The sequence below is a fragment of the Pelophylax lessonae genome (genome assembly GCF_965119305.1).
Source record: "Pelophylax lessonae genome assembly, chromosome: 11".
Classification (NCBI taxonomy): Eukaryota; Metazoa; Chordata; class Amphibia; order Anura; family Ranidae; genus Pelophylax; species Pelophylax lessonae.
Genome location: NC_138778.1, coordinates 174,815,076 through 174,842,039, shown reverse-complemented (window position 1 = coordinate 174,842,039; position 26,964 = coordinate 174,815,076). Strand labels below are relative to the sequence as shown.

The window sequence follows — 26,964 nt, the reverse complement described above, 5'->3', positions numbered from 1 at the left end:
TTTGCATGCTTTGCCATAAGACTAATTTTGACCTTTTTGTGTTAGTTATGATGGTTAGCGGGCTAGGAGGTCAAAGTCGGATAGAGAAGGACCACCGATCACATTGACTATTTTGGACCATATTACATGCTTTATTTCAGCAATCACAATAATTAAAAACATCTCAAATTATTATACAATTACAAAACAGATACAGATCCTTTGGTTTCATTTTAAACCCCATGGCATCGCTGTCTAGTTAGAGACTGGACAAAGGTTGAAAATAAAGAGAGAGACGAGAAAGAAGAAAAAGGAAGTTAAGGAAGAGGAATGGAAAAGACAAAGAGGACTAAGCAAAACAAGGTGGGAATCAAAACAAACACAGACAGAACCTCATGATCTTGTGTTCACGGGAAAAGGGGCTTAGAGAGATAGGAAGAGGGAAAGAAGTTCTGAAATAGCACCTTAAAATCCTCAAGTGGAAGCCTATTGGGCGGATAAATATGGAAAAAAGATTCTATCTATAGCACCAAAAAAAATGAAGCTACTGTGGGAAAGAATGTCAAAGAAGCAATGAGACCTTAGCACCAATGGAATGGGACATGACAGTGAGGTAGTCTCAGAAAAAAAAAACAAAAAAAAACATCAAACACTCTACAATGCTCACCCTTCTAACACCGGAGGAGTCAAGTGATCTGTTTGACCTCCAGTGTGACAAGGATGAAATGTAGCATGGAGAAGGGGCTGACGTACGATGGAATTAGGAAATGGAAGGAGACACTCACACCCAGAGGAACAAAAACTTTTCAAGATTCCAAAACACTCTCCACACACCTTCAATTTTCATTTTTTTTTTTCATATTTATTTTTTTTGCCACCTGAACAAATGAAAACAAAAAAAACAAACTTTTTTTTTTGTAAAAAAAAAAAGGTGCATTACATGAAATGATTGAGTTCACTCCTCTTCAACTCTGGGAACTGTGGGATCATTGACCCTGCATTCTCATCATCTCAAATCCGGGGCAGTCTTATTTAGGACATTCCCATTTTTTTTTCTCCATGGGGGCATCTTCAAGGTCATAGGAAGGCCAATTCATGTAAGCAGGGGGCACAGGTAATGGGAGAGGTGAAAAGTCTCCATCCCGTGAACACAAACACGGGCTTTTTGGTCTGTCCTTGGAGAGATGTTCTTCAAAGCATGTCTATCTGTTTTTTTCGTGTAATGCTTACGGAAACAAGAAAAGTTTTAGAGATGAGAGGAACAACAATTTCAAGTCCGCATGAGAAATTATCCTGTCCTAGTATTTGTCTGTTGTTTTTACACGAAGCAGACTGGTCCGATCTCAGCTCCGAATTCCTGGTCTGGGGCTCCAATATCCATGGGTGCCACATCTGTAATGGGCAGTCTTGATGTCTTTGAGGTCTTGTATTCAATGACTGTCTTGCCCCATTGTCCTGTGTGTTGCTGTGGAAGCAAAATAGACCATTAGGAGAGTGTTTCAGAGTAGCAACCATACAAGGCAGCTCAGTATGCCCACAGTTTACAGGGCTAGGGCATGTACTAATGTCTCTTAAGTATCCATGCTACATTTTCAATGATTGATTAACATTTTATTGGTTTATTAGATATTAGTTAATTATTTCATCTGAACAATTCCCAGAGGATTCTATAGGACCCTGTCTATAGAAAGAGGGGCAATAAATGTTGACCTGCAAACCAAGTCTGGTTACTCTTTTTTTTTTTTTTATTGTATTTTTTATAACAGCTTGCTTTTTATTTTAGACTTATCGTCAAGAGGGCCCTTTTAATAAAGTATTTTTTTGTTTTCGATAGAGCAGGGGTTGGGTAAAACCTGATTCGGTTTTTTTTTTATTTCTCTATCTGTATTCATAAGTGAGATTTCCCCCCTTAATGGGGCCAAATACAGCAATACAAATGCCTTTTTTTTCTAGACTGGGTAAAAGTTAGAGCCTCTGTAGGTTATTCTTGCTCTCTATCCCTTCTGATTAGGTGACCACCATTTTCCACATGTCTTGTTCTGGTGTCACAGGGACAGAAAGTGATGGTAAATCTCACCAACAGAGTCACAGACAGCAATGAAACCCAGACAGAAAGTCTAAACCTCACTTTATTTCTCAAAACAATGCACAAACCCAGACAAGTAAATAAGTATCCTACCGTGCAACCATCTTCGATGACACTGTATGTGAAGCGGCTGTTACCCTCGGCTCTGATTTCAATCTCGTTGGAACCTTGCAGGAGCAGGGCCTTCTTTAGGTTGCCAGTTTCTTGGTCCATGTAAGCAACGCTGTTCTTGCAGTGGTAGGTGATGTTCTGAGAAGCTTCGGTGGCCATAAGGCGAAGGAAGGTAAGTTGGATGTTAACATCAGCTGGGTCAGATCCCTCACTGCCATATTCAAACTGTGAACAAAGTAAAATGATGACATAATTATGGACAATTTCAAGGTAATTACTCTTATATGTAAGAAATGGTAAACTTCCAGCATATCTCAAAATTTGTATAGTGAACCTGTGGAAAAGCCAAGCAAGCTAACACATATTAATTACAGATTTTCCTCACCTGGAAGCCATCATTCATTGTCTCGCCAAACCAGACATGTTTCTTCTCACGTGGGTTCATGCTACTGTACCAGTTCTTCTGAGCAATGGTGGACTGAGTGGGATAGACACAGGTCTCTCCAGTTTCCATGTTGCAGAAGACCTTGATGGCATCAAGAGTGCATCCCTGGTTGGGGTCAATCCAGTATTCACCTAGAAAAAGAAGACCATTAGGTAAGAAAGAGGACAAGCTAAAGAAGGGTTATGCATGTGTGTGTCAATCCCCATTATTTACCGCTCTTCCAGTCAGAGTGGCACATCTTCAGGTCGCGGCAAGTACGGGCTGGGTTCTTTCTGGTACCCTCGGGACTGCGGATGTTTTCAATCTGTTTGCTCAGGCTCTTGAGGGTGGTGTCTACTTCCATATCACGATCGCGCACGGCATTGGCATCATCAGCACGGTAATGTCTGTCGGATTTCTCCTGAGGTGGCTGGGGCATGAAGCTGAAATCAAATCCGCCACTTGGGGGGCCAGGAGGACCTGGGGGACCAGGAGGTCCAGGAGGACCCTAGAATGTATCATAGGAAAAGTCATCAAATCTGACTTAAATTTGAGACAAACAGCAAATGCTAAATCATTACAAATTAATAAAGACCACCATGGAGAAACTTCTAAAGAAAAGAAACTCCATGGACTGGTCAAAATTATTTAAAAGCTTTAATATCGGTTAAGAAATAATAAGTAAATAAGTATACTCACAGCAGGGCCAACATCACCAGTACGACCACGAGGACCAGGTGGGCCAATTGGGCCAGGCAGACCATTAGAACCATCTTTACCAGGGCTGCCAGAAGATCCGGGAGGACCCTATTGTAAACACATTAGATATTAAGGCACTGATGTCCAATTAAAGCTTCAGAATAAAAAAAATCAAAAACAGTTATTCTTCTCTGTATTTATAGAAAAATAAGAAACCACTTACTCTTGGACCAGCGGGACCGGAAGCACCAGATGGACCTTGTTCACCAGAGTGGCCCTGAAATGCAAACAGGGTATTGGTACTTGGAAACAATGTATGAGGAAGAAGAAAACGCAAAGAAAACTGTAGTGGAACTAACAATTTCTGAACAGATCAGCTAAGTGATATTGCATTTAAAAAGGATATTACCACTAAACAGAGTTAATACAGTAAAAAGAAAAAGGGTTATTGGTGGTATTGAAACTGCACTATGCTAAAACAGTATTTCAAAGGGCACATTTAGAATATAAGGAAAAGTAGGTAGACATTGTGTTACACATTACTTACAGGGGCACCAGGTGGTCCGGGAAGACCGTTGAATCCTCTGTGTCCCTTCATGCCTCTTTCTCCTTGTTCTCCAGCTTCACCCTTGTCACCACGAGGACCAGCAGGTCCCTATACAAAAAAATATATATGTTTAGGGTAAGAAAAAAGTATGAAGAATTTTGTTAAAAATACAGATTCTTCAGATGAAAGGACTACTTACAGAAGGACCACGAGCACCAGAAGGACCAGCGGGGCCAGCGGGACCAGCAGGACCCTAAGAGAAAAAGAGACCAGGTAAAGTTATTCCTAGCTAGTCTCCATTGCAAACTGAAACCAATGTCTGGGCATAACCGTGGCTCAGTGATTAGCATTGTTACTTAAGTTTGCATGCAACTTGTATGTTCTCTGTGGGTTTTGTGAGTTTTGGGTGCTCTATTTTCCTCACAAAGTCCAAAAATATACTGGTAGGTAATTGGTTTCCCCACAAACTGGCAAATAATGGGCAGCTTACTTTGGTAGTGACATTTAGGTTAATTTAGAGGCAGAGTAAAAATATAAATAGATGAATGTTCTCTGAAAAATGTCAATGCTTTTTAAATGATTGGCATTGGTAAATGAAGAAATTTAATTTGATGTCCTTATCATGGTTTTGAAATCATCCATGTCACAATACCACGTGTCTTGAAATACAACTACCAGCTGTGACATATCTGGATGCATTTTAGAATCCAACCTGAAAACAATTGGACTTTAGGTCAGTTTTATTGTGTAAGCTGATGCATCAAATGCAAGAGTGTTCACTCATCTAGTTTTCAAAATTTAAGTAAATGATTTTTTAATGTCAATAGTTATTGGCATTTGGATTGGTAGTACTAAACTAAAATGTAGGGTTCTCAAGATTAATTACAAAACCTTGATGTCTATGGAATACGTTCCAACCATAGGCTACATTTTTGTCAGCAGAGTCTTAGATTAAAAATATGGTATACTCACAGTCTCACCACGGTCGCCATTCTTTCCAGCAGGGCCAGATGGGCCGGGAGCACCAGGGGCACCAGGAGCACCAGGGGGACCAGCAGGTCCACTCTCACCACGATCACCCTAAGATATTGAGAATAATGGAGTTCAGTTGAAGCTTTGTCTTATATGAAACCACAGCTAACCTGAGTCTAAGACAAGGGAGGTGACCTAGATAAAACAGTTTACCTTAGGACCAGCAGAACCGTCACGACCTGGAGAACCTTCAGAACCAGGAGATCCCTAAAAACAAACCATAAGAGAAATATAAGTGCCTTTAAACCTTTAAAACAACCTTGGAATTTTTTTTAGAAGGAGCCTATACAAAAAAAGAAGTGATGTGATGCCATAATATGCATAGGAATACCTTTATAAAACTATGGTATTTCATTATGTGTTATGATGGGGCCCTATAATGAAACAATTAAGTGACCCCCTGACTCCTTCTCTTCCATCTTAGATGCAATTCTTATAGTTATACAGAATATGATTTGCTTTCAAAGAAACCAAAACCTAAACTAGATATACATAGGTTTTATACAAATGCCCCCACCCCCACTGGGTTTTTTGGCCCAAAGCAGTTGCATAGACTGCTATAGCTACAGTTACTCCTTGCTAGACAGCAATAGTAGATACTTTTAACTACTTTTTAGCTAATATGCAGTCCTAGCAGCCTTGATAAGGATGTGTCTGTGCTTTCCTTTGCAACCTCATGATGTCTTGCAACACAGCTTACAGAGAGACAGTGCCAGTATAACCATTAGGTACAGCAGACTTGTGCCTATAGATAGCATAGGAAAATATGCAGGTGTTCTCTACATAGCCATCAACCACACATTTTCCCCTAATTAACATACAGGCATTTCGAATAGGCTGATTTACATACTGTCACATTATTCCAAGGGAAGTTATGCCCAGTAAAATAAATGTATGGTGTAAAGGAATGATCCTAGCAGAGGGAAACCTGTCCTGGCATATGTCAGAAAAAAAGAAGCTCCTATATCTTCACTGCAGCTGTTTTCTTTAATTGCTTGGGCCTATTGAGTTGTAAAATGGTGAGGAGCAGGATTGGCCATTAGGAGGTCCTAACACATGTCAAGCTTTAACATGTGTACCTAATGTATTTTTTGAAGGTGCATATTGTGTCATTGTATGACCTTACAGATTTAATCAGGCATTTTTTGGTCTTACAAAGCTTAAACTATTATCCAAAAACACTTACCTCACGACCTGATTCACCGGGAGGTCCAGCTAAGCCTGGTGGGCCAGAAGGACCGGGAGGACCACGTTCACCGCTTGGGCCAGAAGGACCTTGTTTGCCGGGTTCACCCTAAATTGTTGTTAAGACAAAGTCAAAATACAATTAGATAAAATACTATAACTGCCAAATTGCCATGTTGCAATTCATTTGTTGTATGTAAATCATATAATACAAAGTAAATATTTATAGGTAGGAATGTGTGATGGTGACTGTAAAGATAATACTCTTGAAATGCTGGGCCTGGTAAAGAGATTATCTGTCCTTGTAATTTTATAATATATGAAATAGCATTGTGGTTAGGAATTGGTGGATGTCCATTTGAATGTGTCTACCAATGGTTGTTGTAAATGCGCCACTGTAAAATGTGTTGTGTATAAATTATTATTAGCAGACTGTACAGGGAACAGTTTGTCTTGTAGAAGTTTCACTATGTGGCCTACTCAACAGTTGGAAATTCTAAAGTTTCATGAGTTTGTGTATAAGTTCCAAGGTTGTACTCACAGTGGGGCCTGGAAGACCTGGGAAGCCTCTTTCTCCTCTCTGTCCGGGAAGACCAACTGTACCACGGGTTCCAGCAATACCTTGAGGTCCAGGAGTACCAGGAGCACCCTACAGAATAGATATATCAAGAAGAGTAATGATCTGCTGTGGTTTTTATGGAATTACCAGATTCTGAAGGATCCTTTGGCCTTACATATCTATTAAGTAATAATTATTGAGTAAACTTAGTAAATAATTACAAAAGGGGTCTTGAATAGTTTTCTGAAAAAAATATGGTTAGATTAGAGTTAAAGTGGCACTTACAGCAGGGCCATCGCTACCAGGGGATCCTTTCTCGCCAGGGGGTCCGGGAGGTCCAGAAGCACCAGGTTCACCAGGACGTCCAGCAGGGCCAGTCTCACCACGAGGTCCTTTCTGTCCTTCCTTTCCAGCTGGGCCGGAAGGTCCAGGGGGTCCAGCATTGCCCTAAAGAGTAATTAAAGACTGAGTGTAAAGGCACCAAAGTGGCATAGTCAGCCACACCACTTCACATATCTTAGTTAGCCATAGAAGAATAATGGGCTTTTCGAATAGGGAACCTGTAAACCCAACTCAGAAGACTAGTTTGGGAGCATGGAGGTTCAATAATAAATTTGTAAGCCATTACTAGCTTTAACTATGGCTAGTAGATCTTGCTTGCACACTGCAAAGCCTACTGACTACAAGAGGCATAAGTGGTGAAATAATCTGCATAGAACTGCCTTGCAGCAGTGCTTTCACCACCTCCCCCCCCCCCAATCTATGGCAAAGTGTTAGTTCTTATAAACAGTAATTAAAAAAACATAAGTCTATATACACTTACAGAGGGGCCAGGGGGTCCAACACGTCCAGCAGCACCAGGGAAACCAGTAGCACCCTAAGGATTGAAGATATATGGGGTGATTAGTTTTGTATTCAATGAAGTCAGTTGAATTAAGTTTAGACTTGTCTGCTGATATAACATATGTATTATATTATGTATTAAATGGCATACATAATATAACATATATATTATGTATGTCATTTAATACAGTGAAAGTCATTAAATCAGTTAGTCCAGGGTTAGCCTACATTAAAAGGGTGTTATGGGTAAAATGTACAAATACAAATTATATTCAATAAAGACTTATAAAGTCCTGAAGTACCATCTGTTCATGTCTAAAAAGTTGTACGGTCAAAAAATGGGAAATGTATGTTGTATTATGCCCAATTTTAAAACCTGGAGCACAAAAGCAGGTAAAGTGGCCTTTGGTGGAGAGATCAACTGTGACCTAATTCTTTGGGCAACTTTTAAAATGCAACTGTCTACCCCACCTTTGTAAATGACTTATCACCATTGTAATATATAGTTGTAGGAAGAATATAAACTACTTATACTTACAGGAGGACCAGCAGGACCACGAGCACCTTTGGGACCAGTAGCACCAACAGCACCCTGAAAAAGTAAAATGAAGTTCATTGGTTTTTTGGATGATAATGGTCATGGGGAGGTGACCTTTGAATTGTTTATAAAGAGACTTACAGCAGGGCCAGGAGCACCAGTGGGACCAGCAGCACCAGGAGGACCAGCATCACCCTTGGGACCAGCATCACCTTGTTCACCCTTGGCACCAGGTTGACCATCAGTACCCTACATGGAGAGAAAATGGAAGTCAGTAAATCAGACAAATCTGGGTAACTCTATGCATACATGCATGCATGTATGTATATTATAATGCTATATTATACTATATTCAATTATTATTATCATTATTGTTATTATTTTCTTTTTATGTACTTAACTTAATCAAATTTTAGCTAAGCTGAAAATGCACAAAATCATTTTAACGGTCATAGATATTGCTATTTAACTGGTATTTAACAGTATTAGAGTAAAAAAGTGGGTGAAATTAGGGGACTAGTATATCAGAAGCACGGGATCTGAAGGAAAAATCATCCAAATATTCTTGTAAGTGAGAACAATAGACATATTTCCAGTAGCATAGTTAGTGCAAAATTTGGCTTAAGTTCAAGTAACTACTGGAAAGCAAGATTGATAATTCACTTGTAACTATTTTACCTGTATAATTCCACTGCAATTCCAGGTTTCACCAGTAGGTGGACCTACAGGTGAGTCTGCAATTGCGTTTACAGTAAATTTCCAGGTGCTGCAGGTGGATGAAAAGAACCCTAATGGGCTTTACCTTTGAAATGGAAATTCTCTATAATAATGCATTAGTCTGGTCAGAGTCAATATTTTGAGCAGACTTTTGAGTTGTGTCTTTTACCAAGAACCAAAAGCAATGCATTTACATCACAACTTAATAAGTCTGGGTAAAAGAATTGTTCTGCATACTGGCAATAATGACAGTGGAGTATGTAATTTATAAGATGGTTCTATGGGGTGTTTAAAAGGGGACATTAAAGCAAAATACTCACAGGAGGACCAGCAAATCCAGCAGGGCCAGGAGGACCGGGCTCACCACGTTCACCCTATAAGAACAGTAAAGTGACCATTAGATGCAGTCATTTTTTGATGATCCAAGAAAGCAGGTCAACTGAAGATATACTTACGGGAGCACCACGAGCACCAGTAGGACCAGCAGGACCAGCAGGGCCAGCTTCACCCTGCAAAGAAAAGCATTGATAAAAGATTGTTCAGGGGTTGACTATGGTCGGCAAAACTCAACACTAAATCTACTTTTCACATAGCGTTGTAAGCAACTGTTATAAAGCTGGCCAATAGGCAGTATTGGGGCAATGTATGTAAGAACTATTGTAGGCCCAAGACCTACTCGTCTTCTATCAGGGCCTTAAAAAAATTGCTTTTGGAATCTTTTTTAAATTTTAAATCTTTTTTGTATTTATTTGCTCATGTAGGGTACAAGTTGGTATTCCCAAGGGTCTATTAATGATTTTGCTACCGTAATGGAGATATAATTCTGATATCTTCACTAAAAACAAACAATATTTCCTATATTTTAAAGATAGTAAAAACCTAGTCCCCCTCATTAAATTGCATGACTAGCTGATTAACTGAAGACTATATGATAATGATTGTGCATTATATATGTTTATAAACTGGTTTATGTCTTTATTATAAAATTTGGTTTTAAATGCAGGTTCCTTTGTAGGATCCTGTGTATATGTAGACATTGTGGCTCAAAGACCAGTTTGTTGGGACACCTACTCAGAGGTATAACTAAAAACCTCAGGCCTAGTACTAGAACCTGTATTTGATGTTCCTATTCATACCCTGGCATCTAATCTATAGAAGAAGCATAAGAAAAAAGGGGTGCATTATTTTGTGTGGAATATAATGTTAGCATTCAGATGATGATTTATTAGGAGGAGCAGTTATGCTTAGGTCCCCTGACATTATGGAGACTGAAAGGTGCACAATCTGCATACCCTATGCATCCTAGCACCTGGTCAGTGAAATTAAGATTTCAAAATGTTGAGACTTTGGCTTTTCAACTTACCTTGTCACCAGGAGCACCGCCAGGGCCAGGAGGACCAATAGGACCAGTCAAACCTCTTACGCCATCTTTGCCAGGAGCACCATCGGCACCCTTAGGTCCTTGGTCACCCTAGAAGGCAATAGAGGATAGTATTGATGGTTTGAACAGCAAGCTAGGCCATATAGTGCAATTTATACTCATTAGCTAAGATAGGATAAATATAATATTCAGATTCAGTGAGATGGGATTAAGGTCAAAGAAAAATAACAAACACAAAAGAAAAAAAAGTAGGATCAAGAGGTACAGGAACACCTTGTTTTAAAAATAAGCCTGAAGAAGAGACCAATAATAGTTTGAATAAAGAAAGGAAATAAACAATTAGGATAGATAAGCATTGTATAAAATGGCTAACTATAATTGCAGCTCAGGTATCTGGCACTTACTCTGTCACCCTTAGAACCAGGGAGGCCAGCAGAACCACGTTCACCGGGCATTCCTTGAAGACCAGGAGGTCCTTGACCACCAGGAGAACCAGGAGCACCAGCTTCACCCTGATTTGAGAGAAAAGAAAAGGCATTGCTTAACCTGAAATGAATGATGTATATTCTGCTCTAACAATATTGCACTGATGTACTTGGGCTGCCCACCCCATTTCTATGTAATTGTTATGTTTGAGATAAATCATCATGCATAACTGAATATAATTCTTTTGAACTATAGTATACATTGCATGCATATTGATTATTGATCTGAATGATCCTATGTATGTAAAAAATGTTCAACCTGAGTCTCCATAAGCCATGTGTCCGATCAGCCATGCAAGTCAACATACCTCAAAGGCCCTAATACAATTAACTTGCAACACAGTTATGGTAAGGCCCAGATTCCTAAACCTATTATTAAGTCCCCTACATTTTTTGAAATATAGTTGCTACTATCACCTTTGGAGAGGTTATTGGTCTGCATAGGATCTTAGAACAGCCTATTTTACCCAACAACAATTACTGTTGGGAAAAGCGTCTTGACTAAGCGCAATGTGACTCACCTAGCTTTAAGATTTCAACTGAAAATTGGGATTTTAAAGTCGGAATCTGACTGGAGGTTGTGGGCCACACTAAACTTTTTATTGAATAGGACACAAAACAAAGCTTGATGGCAAGAAAAGACCAACTCACCTTAGCACCATCGTTACCAGGAGCACCGTTTGATCCACGAGGTCCCTGAGGGCCAGGGGGTCCAATAGCACCACGTTCACCAGGGAATCCTCTTTCACCCTATAATAGATAAGAAAAGTGCTGTTCAGAAAAACAAGTATATTGAAACAAGTTGCATAAAAAAGAAGCTATGGGTAATGAAACCATATGGAAGTAGTAGTAGTAATTGTTAGTGCTTATTGGTGCACTCTTCCTTATCCCATCCCATAAACAATAATATTACAAATAAACAGGGGTACCTTTAATGAAAAAATATTATATGCATAATGCAAATCTGAATATCATCCAGAAAGCTGGAAATCTCTATGACTTCAGATTGGTGTGGTTTATCTATCATTGAAGGTTTACAAAAAGACTAAAGTATGATAAAATAAAGAGGCAAGGGGTAGCCTCTGATAAAGTTTGCCATATTAGGCATTTCTTATTATGGCTTTTTCACAAATTTAGGCCTGAACATATTTTACATGAATATACATTACAACAGGCCTAAGTACTTCTGTATAATCTAGTGGACCAACTGGTAGATACCATGGCCACATGTACCACCCCTTGATTGTCCCTGTTGTCCTCAGCTTGTGGGTTAAGCCCTTGTTTTTTTTATTTTCCAATATAGTTGGAAATAATAATAAAAAGAGAGAAGAGTCTATTCAAAAGGCTCTATTGCTACTATAGCACGTGGGCACAACAACTGGGTTTCTTTTGGAAAAAAACGTAATGTGTGGCTTTTAAAGTTGGCAGAGCTTGTAGAAAGCTAATTCAAAATCTATCAGGTTATTTTCCAGTGATTTATGTAAAGTAGTTGCAATCTGCGGGTCAGGATTCCATATAGGGTCCATGGTTCTGGGGGCTCAGGATTGTCATGTTTTGACACCATTGTGTCTGAACATAATAAAAATCTTAGGAACCCCAAAAATGGCCAAGTTTCATTTAGGATCTACTAAAAAGGGACTGTTTCTCTTTTTTTTATATATAGTTTACTTTTCAATAAACTGGAGAAAGGTAAGTAGTATGTAGATGGAGAGAATACTTACTCTTGAGCCAGCAGGGCCAGGGGGTCCGACATCTCCAGGAACACCCTAAAAAGAGAGACACTCGGTTTAATATAATGTAATCAACTATAGTTTGTATAGACCAAGGATGAAAATGCAAGGTGTAATCTCTATATTATGAAGCTTTAATTTGTACATGACTGCTGTGTTATGCTGATGTATACTAGCTTTAGAACCAAAGGATCCTATGCATAAAATTGATAAAAATTTAAAATTGATATGTTTTGCACTGTAATCATTAAGGTTTTAGCTTTTTTTATTCTGTTGCAGGCAAGCAACTGAAATCAAGACATTGGTTTCAACACCAATACAGGCAACTTGATTGTCAGTAACTAGGTTGTAAAGTTCTCAGTCACACAACAGCCTATACATTAGCTGCAATACACAAATGTATTTCCTATACTGAAATATAGTTTGGTGGTTCAGCAAGGTAAATTCAGTTCTCACCTGTTCACCGGGTTTGCCACTCTCACCAGGGGCACCAGGAGATCCGGGAAGACCCTAAAAATGGAATGAAAGAGTTATATAAGAGTTATAGTACATATTTACAGTTAGGGCTTGTAGATGGCAGTAAGAGGATGTTAAGTGAAAGTAATTGTTTCTTTCAAAGACAATGTTCCAGTGTTAATATATATAGGTGACTTTGTATTAAATGGTAAAGGTAAGTATCAGTTGTGTACAACATAAGGTGGTAGAGCATAGGCATAGTGTATGACTATGACATTTGAAGGTGTAAAGAGGTGATCACAGGGAGGGAGAATTTTACTGAGGATAGTGCCTAGTAAGGTCAAATGCAGTCCATACAGTAGGGTCAATGTGAGAGACTATATTAGGTGGACAATGTTTTAAAGGATTTAGAATATAGGGACTCCATTAGTTTATGAGTACTCACTTGGAATCCAGGGGGACCAGCAGGACCTTGTTCACCTCTCTCTCCAGCAGGTCCCTGCAGGGCAAAATATAAATTCAATATAGCTGTGGGAAAACCAATATCAATAATTAATCAATAAAAAATAAAATACAATTTTACTTACAGCAGGGCCAGGAGGACCTTGAGCACCAGCTTCACCATCTTTGCCAGCTGCACCCTAGAGCAGAAAACCAAGGTTGATTATATAATACTAAATAACAAAAGAAGGCTTAAGAATAAGAATAGACCTACAATTCAATGAAAACTGCTCTCCTATGTGAATGAGTATTCTTTTAAAGAAGACACTCTAAGGTTGGGACATCTTTGTTTGAGGAGACCAAGAATTAACCAAATACACCACAACTTTCTAAGATTCCATTCTAAATACTTAATAACACTAATGATTGTTGGTATCTAGTACCACATAGGGAAAAATTCTAGTGCTTTGGGTTCAAAGTATATTTATAAAGCACAGGATCTGACATTCAGCAAGTATTATCTGCAGGTGAATCTTCCAGGTCCATATGCTTTAAATGACACTGATTCTCCACCAGAAAATGTTTGGTAAGTCACATTCAATACTTTATAAATAGATCCTTAAACTTTTTTAAGAAAAAAAATAATTTAAATATTTTTATTAGGTCACCAACACATTTGACCTTATGTAATAAAGTTACCTTCCAGGCTCAACTTGCACTATCATATCACATGTATAGTGATACAAATAAAAGATTTTCTGAAATGTACACTTCCTTTTTTTGCTTCCCATTTAAATTAGTTACCCTGCAAATTGTAGGTCAGGAGACATGGCTACAGTAGAGTGCATCTAATTTTAGAGAGATAAAATTAAAATTATTTTTTGAATACTTACAACAGCGCCAGGGGGACCAGCAACTCCTCTCTCACCAGGCTTACCAGGCTCACCCTGTGAAATAGGAAAGAGATAGTAAATTATAATCTGTAGTGGACCGACATTCATTGTTGGAAAATAGTAAAGAATTGGGCTTTAGGAGAAAAGAAGGCAAATGTTACATTAAGGGGTCTTCATGAAGTGGAAGTACTTACAGCTGTTCCCTTAGGACCAGGGAAACCCATAACTCCAGATTGGCCTCTGGCACCAGGTGGGCCGGGAGGTCCAGGACGACCATCTTGACCAGGGGCACCCTATGCCAAAAAGACCACAGATTAGAAAAAAACAAATCTTGTAAATGAAGAAAAGGAAGAAATGCACTGTTGTGAAAGGAAAAGACACCAACTTACAGCAGGGCCAGTCTTGCCATCAGGGCCAGGGCTACCAGGGCTACCAGTCAGACCCTAGAAAATAAGAGGAATAGAAGCTAAGATTACACTGTGTTCTATAGAAAAACCAAGGTCTATAAATATAGAAACATTCTAAAAGTATTTTCTTTAGCCTGTTCTTTAAGACAATTTTACATTATCTCCTGAATATGGGGCATGTGCAACGTGGTATCCTCTATTTAGGCTTTCAACAAATGTAGATTGAAGTCTGAGATGTATCATGAGCTGTTTGGCCCCCTTGGTTAAAAAATTAAAAATTAATTAAATTAATCATGTATGAGCTTTCTTCAGGCTTAACCCATTCAAAGAAGTCTCTATTCTATATAAAATGGAAATGGAAAACTCAGTTCCCATCACCATTTTGGAATAACAGTGGTTCTAGGTGCAGGTGTTAGGAATGTGTCTGTTTAGACTGCTCTTTGTGCAATGGATGGTAGAGTCCTAAACAAACACAGGAATCACACTGATGCAAGCAAGCCTTAGAGCAAAATCTAATAGTACATATACTTTCTGTAAAACAGGTGATCATAAAACAGAATACAGATACAGGTACCTAAGCATTTTCATGACTTAATACTGGTTGATTGTTTTGTCTATAGTTGGAGTAAGTGAGAAGTGTAAGGCTTATAGAATGTCAATATTCCAAGCTTCCATGTCACTCTAGAATGGTGTCTCACCTTAGCACCAGGAAGACCGGGCTCACCAGGGCGACCAGATTCACCAGGAGATCCCTTGGGACCAGCAGCGCCAACGGGACCACGTTCACCAGGGGGACCCTGTATTACAGCAAGACCAAGAATGGTTAGAGTAATTAAAACCAATAATAAGACATTCGCTCAGTATAACAATCCAATGACTTGTCCCTCGAACCCTACTATGTTCTGCCTTTAGTGAATGAGGCCATGAAACTTTACCAGGAAGTAAACTCCAAAACTATGTCCTGTCAGCTCAAGTTGTCAATTGCATAGGTGACTCACCTTGGGACCACCAGCACCATCAGCACCAGGGAAACCACGGCTTCCAGGGGCACCCTATTAAGGAAAGAAGACATTGTGAGTCAAGTTCAAATTCTGAAATAATAATAGTCAAGTAAATGCAACCAGTAATATTCTAATACTGTATATTTTGGCTTTAGGTAATAAGTAGTAATAATTGAAGGCTTGCATCCATATATTGTATGCCATGAATATTCTTTGTAATGGCCAATAACATCTTAAATGCCATATGAAACCATACAAGGTCCTGGCAAAGGCTGATGTTTTAATGATAGTATTAATTTAAAATTCATATATTTGATAATATTAAACCATTATGAATTAATTCATTAGTAGTGTTATAAAATGCAGTGGATTTTTCAAAATATGATTTTAGTTAGTTGTACCCACCCAAAAATTGTACCTTCATCATGTTTTACTTTTTCATTAACTGTGCCCGTTTTGTTAATATTAATATGCTGAAAATGTTTATCTAAGTTTGAACATTTTATTAATGTAAGTTCTTAGTAAAGCCAACTGTATAGTTCAGTAATTCAAGGAAGTGTACGGACTTAGTAAAGCCAACTAGCACTGGAGGCAGACATTTTGTGGGCATGACCAGCCTACCTATCTTCTATTGACATCACTAGTACCGCCCATTAAATAACCACCTCCTAAGTAGGGCTTATCTATACAAGATGGAAAAGATTAAATGAAGAGGCGTTACCGACAGCAGCCAATCAGCTTTCAGCTGTCATTGTTCTGGTGCAACTTTATTAGTTGCTAGGCAGGACACCTCCATTATTTCCACTCAACTTCTATGTGCCAGTTCTAGATTGTGTCTAAGAAAGATCTTAACCCTACCAATGGAGTTGGTTCTAAAATATATATTAGAAATCAAAAAAGGGGAACTAACATTGTTTCTATATTAATTTATCTGTAATGCACATTGTTAAACATAGGTTTCAAATGGGTGTTTTTATTTGGAGGGGGTGGTTTAATTGAAAATCAATAAAAAATATCTGATCTGGTTATAGAATACAATATTGGAAACCTTTAGAAAATCTGCTGCAAAATAAGGAACACCCAAAAGCCCCTGTCTGCTTGTCTGGCAAAGTTTAGAAAGGAAAATGACATACAGTAGTTGGTTGGTATGGGTATACAGCATGTTTCCATCATTTTCTGTGCACATGTTTCATTTAAGTCAGCCAGTAAATATAGTTTTTAAATGGAGCAACCAACAGTGAGATTAGAATTAGGTCACAAAGTCTATGAAGAGCTGATTTTATCCAGTGACTCATGTTTGATTTCTATTATATTTAAATTAGGCCATAAGTCACTCAAAGATGGCGTTTGGCTGTTTCTTATTGACTTTCGCTATTGGGCATTGGCACAGTAAAAATTGTAAGTTTGGCAAATTTTGGTACTAACACGTTCGCCAGCAGGTCCGGGAGGTCCAGAAGGTCCAGGCTCACCACGAGATCCTCTCTTTCCTTCTTCACCAGGGGGGCCAGGGGGTCCTTGAGAACCAGATGGGCCCTAAAAAGAAGTGGAAAGGTTAAAAAAGTTATCCAAACCAAGATGGCTGCAGTTCAGTCAACTTAGGAGGATGTGGTAGATACTTACAGGCTCTCCCTTGGCACCAGGCTCACCCTTGTTTCCTTGGGCACCAGGTTCACCCTAGAGAAGAGTAAACATAATATATTATTTCTGTAATGAGCTGTAAAAAAACCTAGCAAATACCAATAACAGAATATTTCGTATATGAACACTTGAATACCTCACTGATTATTATATAGGGGTCAAATCATCTCTAGAGGAACTAAGTAAAATAACTACTCTGCCATTAATCAAGCACAATCAATGGTCAGATAATAATGTGCAAACATGTGAAACATATTTGGGCTCCCAATAGCAAGAGCTCAAGGGTGCCATCATTGTTTGTATTACTTCTGAATTTATTATCAATTACTACAAAATGTTCAAAAGGTCAACTAATAGATGTTTCTGTGGAATACTTACATTGTTACCTTTAGGACCAGGAGATCCACCAGGGCCCTGAGGTCCGGGAGCACCACGGGCACCAGGGAAACCAGGAGCGCCAGCAATTCCAGGAGAACCCTACATGAGATAAGAACAAATTGGGTGTTGGTGATGAGGATGATTTTTGTTTGAGAAATTTGGAAGTAAGTCAGGACCATGAAAATATATAGTAGGATAGAGGAAGGCAAAGTTGGAGCAAGATAACAGAAATAACAGAATTCAGGATTAGGAAAAGAATAGGACAGGAAGTGCAGGTAGTGACATGTGGGATGATATTTATTGTTATATAATTTTTTATACTTACAGTGGCACCCTTGGCACCAGGTTGACCATCACTACCAGGGTTTCCCTGAAATGCAAGAGAAAATATCAGTCAGTGAAGGTTCCCAAATAATGCATCAGTATAATCTAAAGAAATATGAAAATCTACTTACAGCAGCACCAGCAGGGCCAGCTTGACCAGGAGCACCAGGTTCACCACGAGCACCTTGGGGACCATCGGGACCACGGGATCCTTGGGGACCAGCATCACCCTGTGTGCCAAAAAACATTGGTTATTGAAAGTCATGTAAATTGTCATGATTCATAAGTATCTAAGGTTTGAAGTTGGTCTCATGAACCACAAAGTTCCTAAAAGAGTCTAGAAAGGAATATTGGAGTGAGTGGAACAAGCTGCCCTATGTTGGACAAAGTGACAGACACTAAACTGTGGGTATTTCACCTGCAATTGTGTTTATGTATGTCCAGAAGATTGTATGCCAAAAACATCATATAAAATATTACCTTAGGGCCAACACCGCCAGGGAAGCCAGGTGGTCCAGTTGGGCCTGTGGGACCCTAAAATCAAAAAAGAAACAACTTTAAATAATTTAGCATAAAAAGCCTTGCCTTTCACCCAACTAATACCAGCACTCATACCAGTAACAGTAAAAGCCAGCTCTGAATATCATCTAATATTACAGAAGAACAGGTGCTAACACCTTGCTTCTTTAATTTGAATTAAAAAAAAACAATACCCTAAAATATTGATATTGCTCACCATGCAGTTCAAATAATTAGCAAAAGATGCTACTTACAGGGGGACCAGCAGCGCCAGGAGAGCCATCATTACCACGAGCACCCTAAGAGGGAAACAGAGCAGTATTTAGTACATTGTTCATAATATACACCCCATAGGTCTCTGATTGCTGAAAGAAAGATGTCTAATATACTTACAGCAGGACCAGATGGGCCGGGACGACCTCTCTCACCAGGCAGACCACGTGGACCCTAAAGAAAAAGAACAGAGATCATTACTAAAAGCCAAGGACAGAATACAACATTTCCAAACTTTTTATTTCTATACAGCAAAGAAAATGAGTTGTGGTAGGAAGGTATGATATTAGAATGCTATGGTTATGGTCCAAGTGATGGATACTGAATAAACCATAGCTTTAGGACTAAAACAGATAGCATGGGTTATCATTTTCATTGGCATACTACTTGGAAAAATTGCTTTCAAAATATATCAGGATTAGTCAAAGACAGCTTAATATACATTGTAGTCTCAGCATATTTTTAGTTATAGGTGCTGCTGGGAAATGAAGCTGATTTGATGACTATTCTAAGGCCCAGAATGCCATTATACCTTTAGCAAGACTAGTACAGTAAAATGATATGCCAAATTTACAGTAATTAAAGGTTGATCAACATTTTTAACAATGTAGTTTAAAAAAAACTATTCTGATCTACTATTTATGTTTTGTGGGTATTAATTATTTTTCTCTCATCTCTTATTTGATGATGGCACCTATAAAGCAGTCTTTACAATAAAGTATACTGCATTCCTGCCTGCTCCTTAAAGGGTAATATCATCAAGTTCATTACACAGTGCTAATTTTTAAGACTATTTTCCATTTATCTGGTATGACCACCTTATCTATCTCATTAGTACAGGGTTCTGATAGCAGATATTTGCAAATTTAAATGGATTCCATTAATGTAAAACTGTTACTTACCACTTGTCCAGGAGCGCCATTCTCACCGGGGTTGCCAGGCTCACCCTAAAGGAGGTGAAGAGAAATAGAGATCAGCACCTCCAGGTTATCGTCAGTGAGCCATAGTCCGTGTTTCACCTGTAGGTCAAACCTACCTTAGGACCAGCAGGACCGGGATCACCCTTAGCTCCATCAAGACCATTGAAACCCTAGGTAAAGAGTAGAAGGAAAATATTGAATAAGATCTTGCCAGTGCTACTGCATGACTGAACATTTCTGAAGATGGAGTCAAGATGGAGGACTTACTCTGTGTCCCTTCATTCCTGGAAGACCAGCAGTTCCTGGGAGACCACGAGCACCCTATAAATGAAAAAGAATCAGACCATCAGATTTGGAAGAACATTTGAATTATCATTGTTGAAGAGATCACAATTATGGAAGGCCAACAGTGTCTAAGCTCTAAGTTGATATATTTAATCACAAGAAAGTTTTAAAATTTGTACTATACCTATTACTATTATTAGTATTAATAACAGTGTAAACATTATATAATAAATGTATGAATGTAATGGCATTTAAAGCCAAGAAATATGATTTTGCTTCCTAGTTAAAATAACGCTTCTCTGTACTAAAATATTACAGGATACATCAAATTTAAATATAAAACCATATTCTTTTTGGGTTTTACATCCTTCATTTGCTAAAACTGCAACACAATTTACAACCATACATAACCTATAAGTGTGTTTCAGCCACATGCTCAGGCCTAAATCATATTATAATTTTCTTTTTTTCTTTAATGTGATATCACACCCCCAACTTCTCGGCACCCCGGGAACAATCCTTCTCTAATCATAGCATAAGTCTACCAGCTCTAAAGACTAAATCTGAAGAAAGCCTAAAAGTACTACCTTGTGATTCATCAAAAACCCACTACACATGTCAAAAATGTGTTCTCCAAAATGATGGGAAAACCTCTTACCTGTGGGCCTGGGGGACCACGCTCACCGGGACGTCCGGGTTTGCCAGCTTCACCCTTTTGGAAAAAATAAATAAAAAGCATTAAGAATGTTGCTAGTTAAGGTGATAACCTAGTAAAATGGTAAATCATATATTGGAATGTGTGTCGAATAAGCAGGTCTGGAAATGAGAAACACATAATCTGAGAGGATTACTGAATTGTTGAGGCTGGATGGAAACACAACTCTCTAGGCCAGAGGAAGGTGACCTATAACTCTCTAATTTTTGACATTCCCAGCATTAAATGCTTAAGGGTACCTAAACTGAGAAGAGAACATAGTACTTCACTAATGTACCAGAGACACGTATTAGTGGAATTCTGCTACATAGTTTGATTTGTGCTAAAAGAATTGCAAAGGTCACATTCCAAAGCCCATAAGAGCAAGCCTAATGAAGTGTTAGGACAATTGACTAATACCCCCTGCTTTAGATAAGTAGATCAAATTTGAGTGAACACAGATTGTCCAAGTGTCTTTTGCAGGAGATTATTATAAATCGCCTTCCCATATAATCATTCGTCTTCCCCTAATATGTATAGTACATATATCTATGGACAAGATACTTACATCTTCACCATTCTTTCCTGGGGGTCCTGGGGGTCCACGGGGTCCCATAGCACCCTAAAAACAACACAAAGGCATTAATTAGAACTTAGACCTGTAGAAGTAAACCAATCTCATTATAACTAGTTCAAATTGTTTTGTTATAGAACTAAGTGTTTAAATATATATTCTCTTAGAAAAATGTGATTCTACATAGCTAAATAGTGGAATGGAGGTGGACAATGTAGTTACCCAAGAAGATAAAATTATATTAATCTACACCACATGGTACTGTATGATCTCAGTACACATGTTGCAGCTTGGCGGGCCTCTATGGGGAGCACCCTTAAGGTTTAGGCAATGATTGGAGTAATTTAGAAAAAAAAAACTGCTGACAAACATTACAAATAATACCATATATATATATATATATATATATATATATATATATATATATATATATATATATATACACACACAATACATTTGTTTTACACTGTAGGATACACTTAGTACACTTTGTATACCTAGGCATCCGCTTTCTTTGTCACTCTGTTCTTTCAAGTGAAGACCTGCCAAGGCCTACTTCATCGTCAGTAGAGGAGCAACTATACTCGGAACCTAAATGACTAGTCAGATCAGTGCACCCTACTATATTATGACTTACTGACCAGATTTTAATAGTCAGTAAGATACACAACAAAGAACGAGACAATTCAATTTGCTAAACCCTTCTTGCTATCTTACTCCATTATTTCCCATAATGCTCTAGTGTTGTACACATGCATTGCAGATTGAGCAACACCACTGTCAACTAAGAACTTATTAGCTCAAAGTACGTATTGGCTTTGATCATATGTGAGTTTATTCAATCCTCTATAAGTGTTTGATTGGACTTTAATGTTTACTTTAAAATATGAAAAGGTCTGTCTGTAAGTATCTGGAAAACAATGAGATCATTTATAGGGATCATTTACATTTGGTTGTGTTAAATGACTTTTACTTACACTGTCATGTATTAAGAATGAGGATGTTCTAGAAATCAAAATATAGTATAACATTGGAATACAAGTCTGGAAATTAGTTTGTCCAGGAAAAAAAACAATGCAATTGGCTTTGCTTTTTTTTTGCAGACTGCAAAATAATTTTGTTTTTAAGGGGTTGATTTTGGTATCTTGGAATCCTCACCCCACCATTGTGCTTGAGTATAGGTTTATGGCAAAGAGGTGGCTTGGTTATTGTTGGTAAAGAGTTATGAGGCCTGGTGATTTAAATATCAGAAAATATTTGGGGAAGGATTCAGTCCTAAAATAGTTTTGAAAATGTTCTGAAGAATTGTGGTGGTAAGCCTTCAGAACATGGTAGAACATTTTATTTCACAAAAAGGTTGGAATGCATTATAAGATGAAGCCAATTCAATGCCACAATAAAGGGCTTTCAGGCCTATCAAAATGTTGTGCCCCACCAATAATAGGATAGCATAGCTAACCTTGAGTTAAAAGTCTCAGGCCTAGCCTTTCCATTTTTTCTGTCTCTCAACAGCGTGGCCAATGTGAAGACCATGCAGGTGGACAAGATATACAAACAAAAATGTAAGAACAATGCCCAGGTAGAAAGGACCAATAGTACTCACAGCAGAGCCAGGTTCGCCGGGTTCACCAGGGGGTCCTTGGAATCCTTGAGGTCCCTTAAAAAGGGAAAAAAGAGACATGTCAGATTATTCTTGCATGTATGGTGTAATGTATATAGTGTAATTTTAAAATACAAATTAAAGGTACTTACAGGTGAGCCAGCAGGGCCAGGAGGACCACGGGGACCCATTGGACCCTAATAAAACATATAAGTAAACATCAGTTGGATTCTGGGCATCTTGCAGTTTCTCAAGACAAGCCATATTAGCTTATTTTCACAATACTCAAATGCTAATTTGATTTGTATCACTAGGGGGAACCACAATCCTAAACTCAACTGAAAGGCCTTTACAGCCTAAAAGTTTGAAGATAATCTCAGTAACCATTACAGATATTGAACCATAGTTTGCTGCTTGTTAATTTAATCATACCCATATATTTACTAGTGTTTAGAGCCTACTAATTAAAAAACTGACGTTTAAAAGTAAACTGTTTTAGCAATGGTTTAAGTTGTTATTTCAGCAGTGTATAACCAAAAGAAGATCCTCTTACCATGGGGCCGGGCATGGAGACACCAGCGGATTTCTCATCATAACCGTAAGACATCTGAGGAGCAAAGTTCTACAAGGGTAAAAGAAGGCACACCAGTTAGAAATGAACATAGACGACCTGGTGGCATAAACATTTACAAGCTGGACAGGTGGGCTACTTACTCCGCCAAGGCCAGGTGGTCCAGGTGGGCCTGGGGGTCCAGGAAGACCAGGTTGTCCATTAATGCCATCTCTGCCAGGTGGGCCAGGTAGTCCCTGTTAGAATTAGGAAAATGTTCATTAATAAATGAAAATATATATTATCAGTGAGTAAAGTTATGAATATGTATGTAAAATGTACTATTTAAATTTACTAAACTCCAAAAATTCAAAAATATTCTAAGTCTAAACCTGGAAAAGGCAAATCACTGGGAGGTGCACTTGCTCTGTAAAACACCATGAATCCTACTTATATCGAAGTTCAAAGATATTCCACAGAGGACAAATCATTTTTAATGGGCGGTCTAAGCCACCTTATACCTGACCACGTGCTTATACCACGGATTTCAGGATGACCACAAACTAAGCAAGGTTGAGGTATATGTAGGCCCGATCACTGATACCTACCCTATCGCCTCTTGGACCAGTTTCTCCCCTAGGACCCTCAACAACAGAGCCTGTCTGGTACTGACCTATGAACAAATAAACAAATGCATTAATTAACAAAAAACCTCTTTAAAACAAACCAATAAAACAAATAAAAACGAAAAATGACGTCACTAAAAAGGCATCGCCCCTCTTATGCATGCTTAAGAACCACTGGTAGGCTTTTAGAACTTACCCTCTCCGCACACAGGGCAGCACTCTCCCATTGGGATCTCAGGGTTGGGGCAGTCGCCAATGTCTTCACAGATCACGTCATCACAAAGGATAGTTCCCTCATCGCATACACAGATCTGACAGGCTTCGGGTTTCCATACATCTTTGTCATTATACGTTCTACCATCAACGGTGCACCCTGAAGATCCAACTGTGGGAGAAAAGGGTCATAATTAAATAACTGGGCCCCCTATACCCTACACCCTACAAGTATGTCCAGTAGAAGTAACTGCCCAGAGGTGCAGCTTAAATGATATTCAGTGCACAGGTTGACAACTGTTAAAACTTCTATTTTCTACTAGGTTATTAGGAAACATTTTTGACTTAATCAGATCCCTTTGAGGCCAAGGGCAAAAGGGTTAACACCGTAGAAGATACAGCTGTGTTTTTTAAGTTTTTGAGCAACATCTGGTTTACCAGTAAGAAAAAGAGGAGGGGGGTTAAAAAAAAAAAAAAAAAAGGATCATCTGGTTCCCATCAACTAGGCTCAATGACAAGGAGTGGAGGCTGCCAAAGTTCTGTGAGTGGGAGGAGGAAGGTGAAACTAAATATTTTGGAAGCAACTAAGGTTTTCCAGGCTAGGGTCTTTTCCAAGCCCAAGTACATCATTATTGCTTGCTGATCCGAGAGGGACAAAAGAGGGAGGAATAATTTTGCCCTGGAGAGGGAGGAGAGAGAATATGAGAAGGTGAAAAGGTTTGGGGTGGGAGTAGAGGCTTGTATCGTAATCCTGCAAAAGGAGGAGGAGGAAGAACTTGTGGCTTGTGCAGCTGGAGATGTACAGGATGAGACACGCTCAGGTACCAAAGGAATGTTAAAAAGGACAGAAAGGATTGTTTCCAAAGCATATAAATGACAGAAATGTATAGAGCGCCCCAAGCAACAATAAAGAACCTGGTCTTAAAAAAAGAAAAAAAACTCAACGCTTATAACATTCCAGCCACTGCTGTGCTATAATATTCCAGATGCTAAAAGTTTTGCATGATACAGAGATCAGAGATGTAATATATATACATATATATATATATATATATATATATATATATATATGTATAAATATATATATATATATATATATACACACACACACACACATATATATATATATATATATATATATATATATATATATATATATATATATATATATATATATACATATATATATATATATATACATATATATATACATATATATATATATATATATATATATATATATATATATATAAATTTAAATATTGCATTGTTGCAACAGTTACAAAAAAAAAAATGGTTCACCACACCCAAGACATAAGACAAATAAGCAAACCAAAATTATCCCACAAGATGGAAATGATTTATTGCTGACAATATATTAAAAATATTGCAACTGAGATTGCAATAAAACATAATTTACATTGTATATGCTGCCGACTATTTTTTTTATTGTTGGTAGCATACATCCTAGAAATACAGGAAAAGTGTTAAAAAAATAGGGTTACCTTGTAATAATTTCGTTTGCAATATTTAAAAATTAAAAAGTGAATTCAATTGTAGATTAAAAAAATAAGGATGTCAGGACAGACCAACAAGCAAGTGCTATTGTCTTGACCTGCTGCCACGACAATGCCTTGCGCATGGTCCATGAAGTATCACCTGCGGCCACCAGGTGGCAGCAGTGCGATACCGGTGTGGACCAATATGTAAAATTAGCATCCCAATTCTTGAAGTTCTGAAGTTATGTCTAGACATTTTAAAACTGGAATCTGTTAAACATCCCATGGTGAATCACTCCTTAGCATGTTTTATGATCCAGTACCCCCCTCCCAACCACCACCTGATGACTTTAACAGAATGTAATGAAAACCACATGCATTGCTCTATTCTTCGAACCCCCCCTTTTTTTTTTCCTGAAGCACTCAATGTAACCATGAGATAATATGTTTTTAATAAAAACACCCTGCGTTAAATCATACAGAGGAAAAAGGGATTACTAAAATCTCCGCCCTCCATTTTTTGCTACATCCCCCTACCCCTGCAAACTCTTTGCTAAGCACATTGTAACCCAATTAAATTATTTCTGTTCCTATCAAGACAGGTTAACGCATTTTTCCCACCCTGCATTAAATTACAGACCATGTGACTTATTCGAGACCCGCAAGAATGCTCAAAGCACGTTTCTCATGCAGCAGGATACAGGTACAACATAAATACATTCATCTGAAAAATATTTGACAACTTTTGGCTATCAAGGCATTGTGGGACTGCAAGTCCTAGCATGGCTTTGCATGCTTGATACTTGCAGAACTTCAATAACCAGACAGTTCAAAGATGCCTATTGCCATAAAAGAAAACAATTGAGTGATGCTGGGCAACAATACCCATGTAAGGTGCAGCTGGTACTCATATGCAAATGATCTGCCCAGCTGACCAATAGCTGATCACACCTGAAAGACAATGGGTACCCAAAAAAAAAAAAGTGTACTTACGGTCATCTTCTCCTTGACATCTTGCTACTAGGATTGTTGCTGCTATTACTAGCAGTAATCGTGTATCCACAAAGCTGAACATGTCTAATTTCTAGACATGTAGACTCTTCGTGGTCCTGTTTCTGTTCTTCTTAGGTCCTAGTCATACAGGGGTAGGTTTTAGTGGTATAGTTCCAATGCAGACCCCAGCAGAAACTTCCTACTGTGTCTCAGCTGGACTAGACCCCTTTTTATATCTACCCACCACTCCAGAGAGGTGGGGTCCAAAGATCCTTGCTCTCTCTATACTTTTTTTTTTTTTAAGGTTGGAACAACAGCTGGTCCAGCCCTTTAACCAATACCAAAACTCATACACAGACTCATA

The 26,964-nt window shown here is 38.4% G+C and overlaps 1 protein-coding gene across 2 annotated transcripts; it reads right to left on the bottom strand.

The window, feature by feature from the left end:
* Positions 1 to 108: 108 nt before the first annotated feature.
* On the bottom strand, positions 109 to 26,815 carry COL1A1 (collagen type I alpha 1 chain). 2 transcript variants are annotated; one of them, XM_082271774.1, is made up of 50 exons: positions 26,601 to 26,815; positions 24,092 to 24,280; positions 23,878 to 23,942; positions 23,434 to 23,526; positions 23,273 to 23,341; positions 22,872 to 22,916; positions 22,723 to 22,776; positions 21,114 to 21,167; positions 20,510 to 20,563; positions 19,834 to 19,887; positions 19,683 to 19,736; positions 19,549 to 19,593; positions 18,767 to 18,820; positions 18,628 to 18,672; positions 18,335 to 18,388; positions 17,986 to 18,084; positions 17,856 to 17,900; positions 17,531 to 17,629; positions 17,135 to 17,188; positions 16,940 to 17,047; positions 15,512 to 15,565; positions 15,212 to 15,310; positions 14,496 to 14,549; positions 14,301 to 14,399; positions 14,107 to 14,160; positions 13,360 to 13,413; positions 13,218 to 13,271; positions 12,773 to 12,826; positions 12,308 to 12,352; positions 11,238 to 11,336; positions 10,506 to 10,613; positions 10,084 to 10,191; positions 9,176 to 9,229; positions 9,041 to 9,094; positions 8,145 to 8,252; positions 8,004 to 8,057; positions 7,446 to 7,499; positions 6,908 to 7,069; positions 6,605 to 6,712; positions 6,065 to 6,172; positions 5,032 to 5,085; positions 4,819 to 4,926; positions 4,046 to 4,099; positions 3,847 to 3,954; positions 3,523 to 3,576; positions 3,300 to 3,407; positions 2,835 to 3,108; positions 2,562 to 2,752; positions 2,159 to 2,401; positions 109 to 1,444 (listed from the first exon to the last, which is right to left on the bottom strand). In XM_082271774.1, the coding sequence occupies exons 1-50, from the start codon at positions 26,680 to 26,682 to the stop codon at positions 1,298 to 1,300; spliced, it is 4,341 nt and encodes a 1,446-aa protein (XP_082127900.1). In that variant the 5' UTR covers positions 26,683 to 26,815; the 3' UTR covers positions 109 to 1,297. The 2 variants fall into 2 exon arrangements, with proteins under 2 accessions (XP_082127900.1, XP_082127899.1); XM_082271773.1 differs by lacking the exons at positions 9,041 to 9,094; positions 9,176 to 9,229; positions 23,434 to 23,526; ... (1 more) ...; positions 24,092 to 24,280; positions 26,601 to 26,815 and having other exon boundaries at positions 8,145 to 8,198; positions 23,273 to 23,335.
* Between the last annotated feature and the right edge of the window lie 149 nt (positions 26,816 to 26,964).

Bases quoted from the DNA above. Each gene is read 5' to 3' on its own strand.
- COL1A1 (XM_082271774.1), bottom strand. From the start codon at position 26,682: ATGTTCAGCTTTGTGGATACACGATTACTGCTAGTAATAGCAGCAACA. The intron at 21,168-22,722 runs GTGAGTACTATT...TGTTGTTTTTAG, and splicing joins CCGGCGAACCTGGCTCTGCT to GGTGCTATGGGACCCCGTGG. The intron at 12,353-12,772 runs GTGAGAACTGAA...CTCTCTTTTTAG, and splicing joins GTGGCAAACCCGGTGAACAG to GGTGTTCCTGGAGATGTCGG.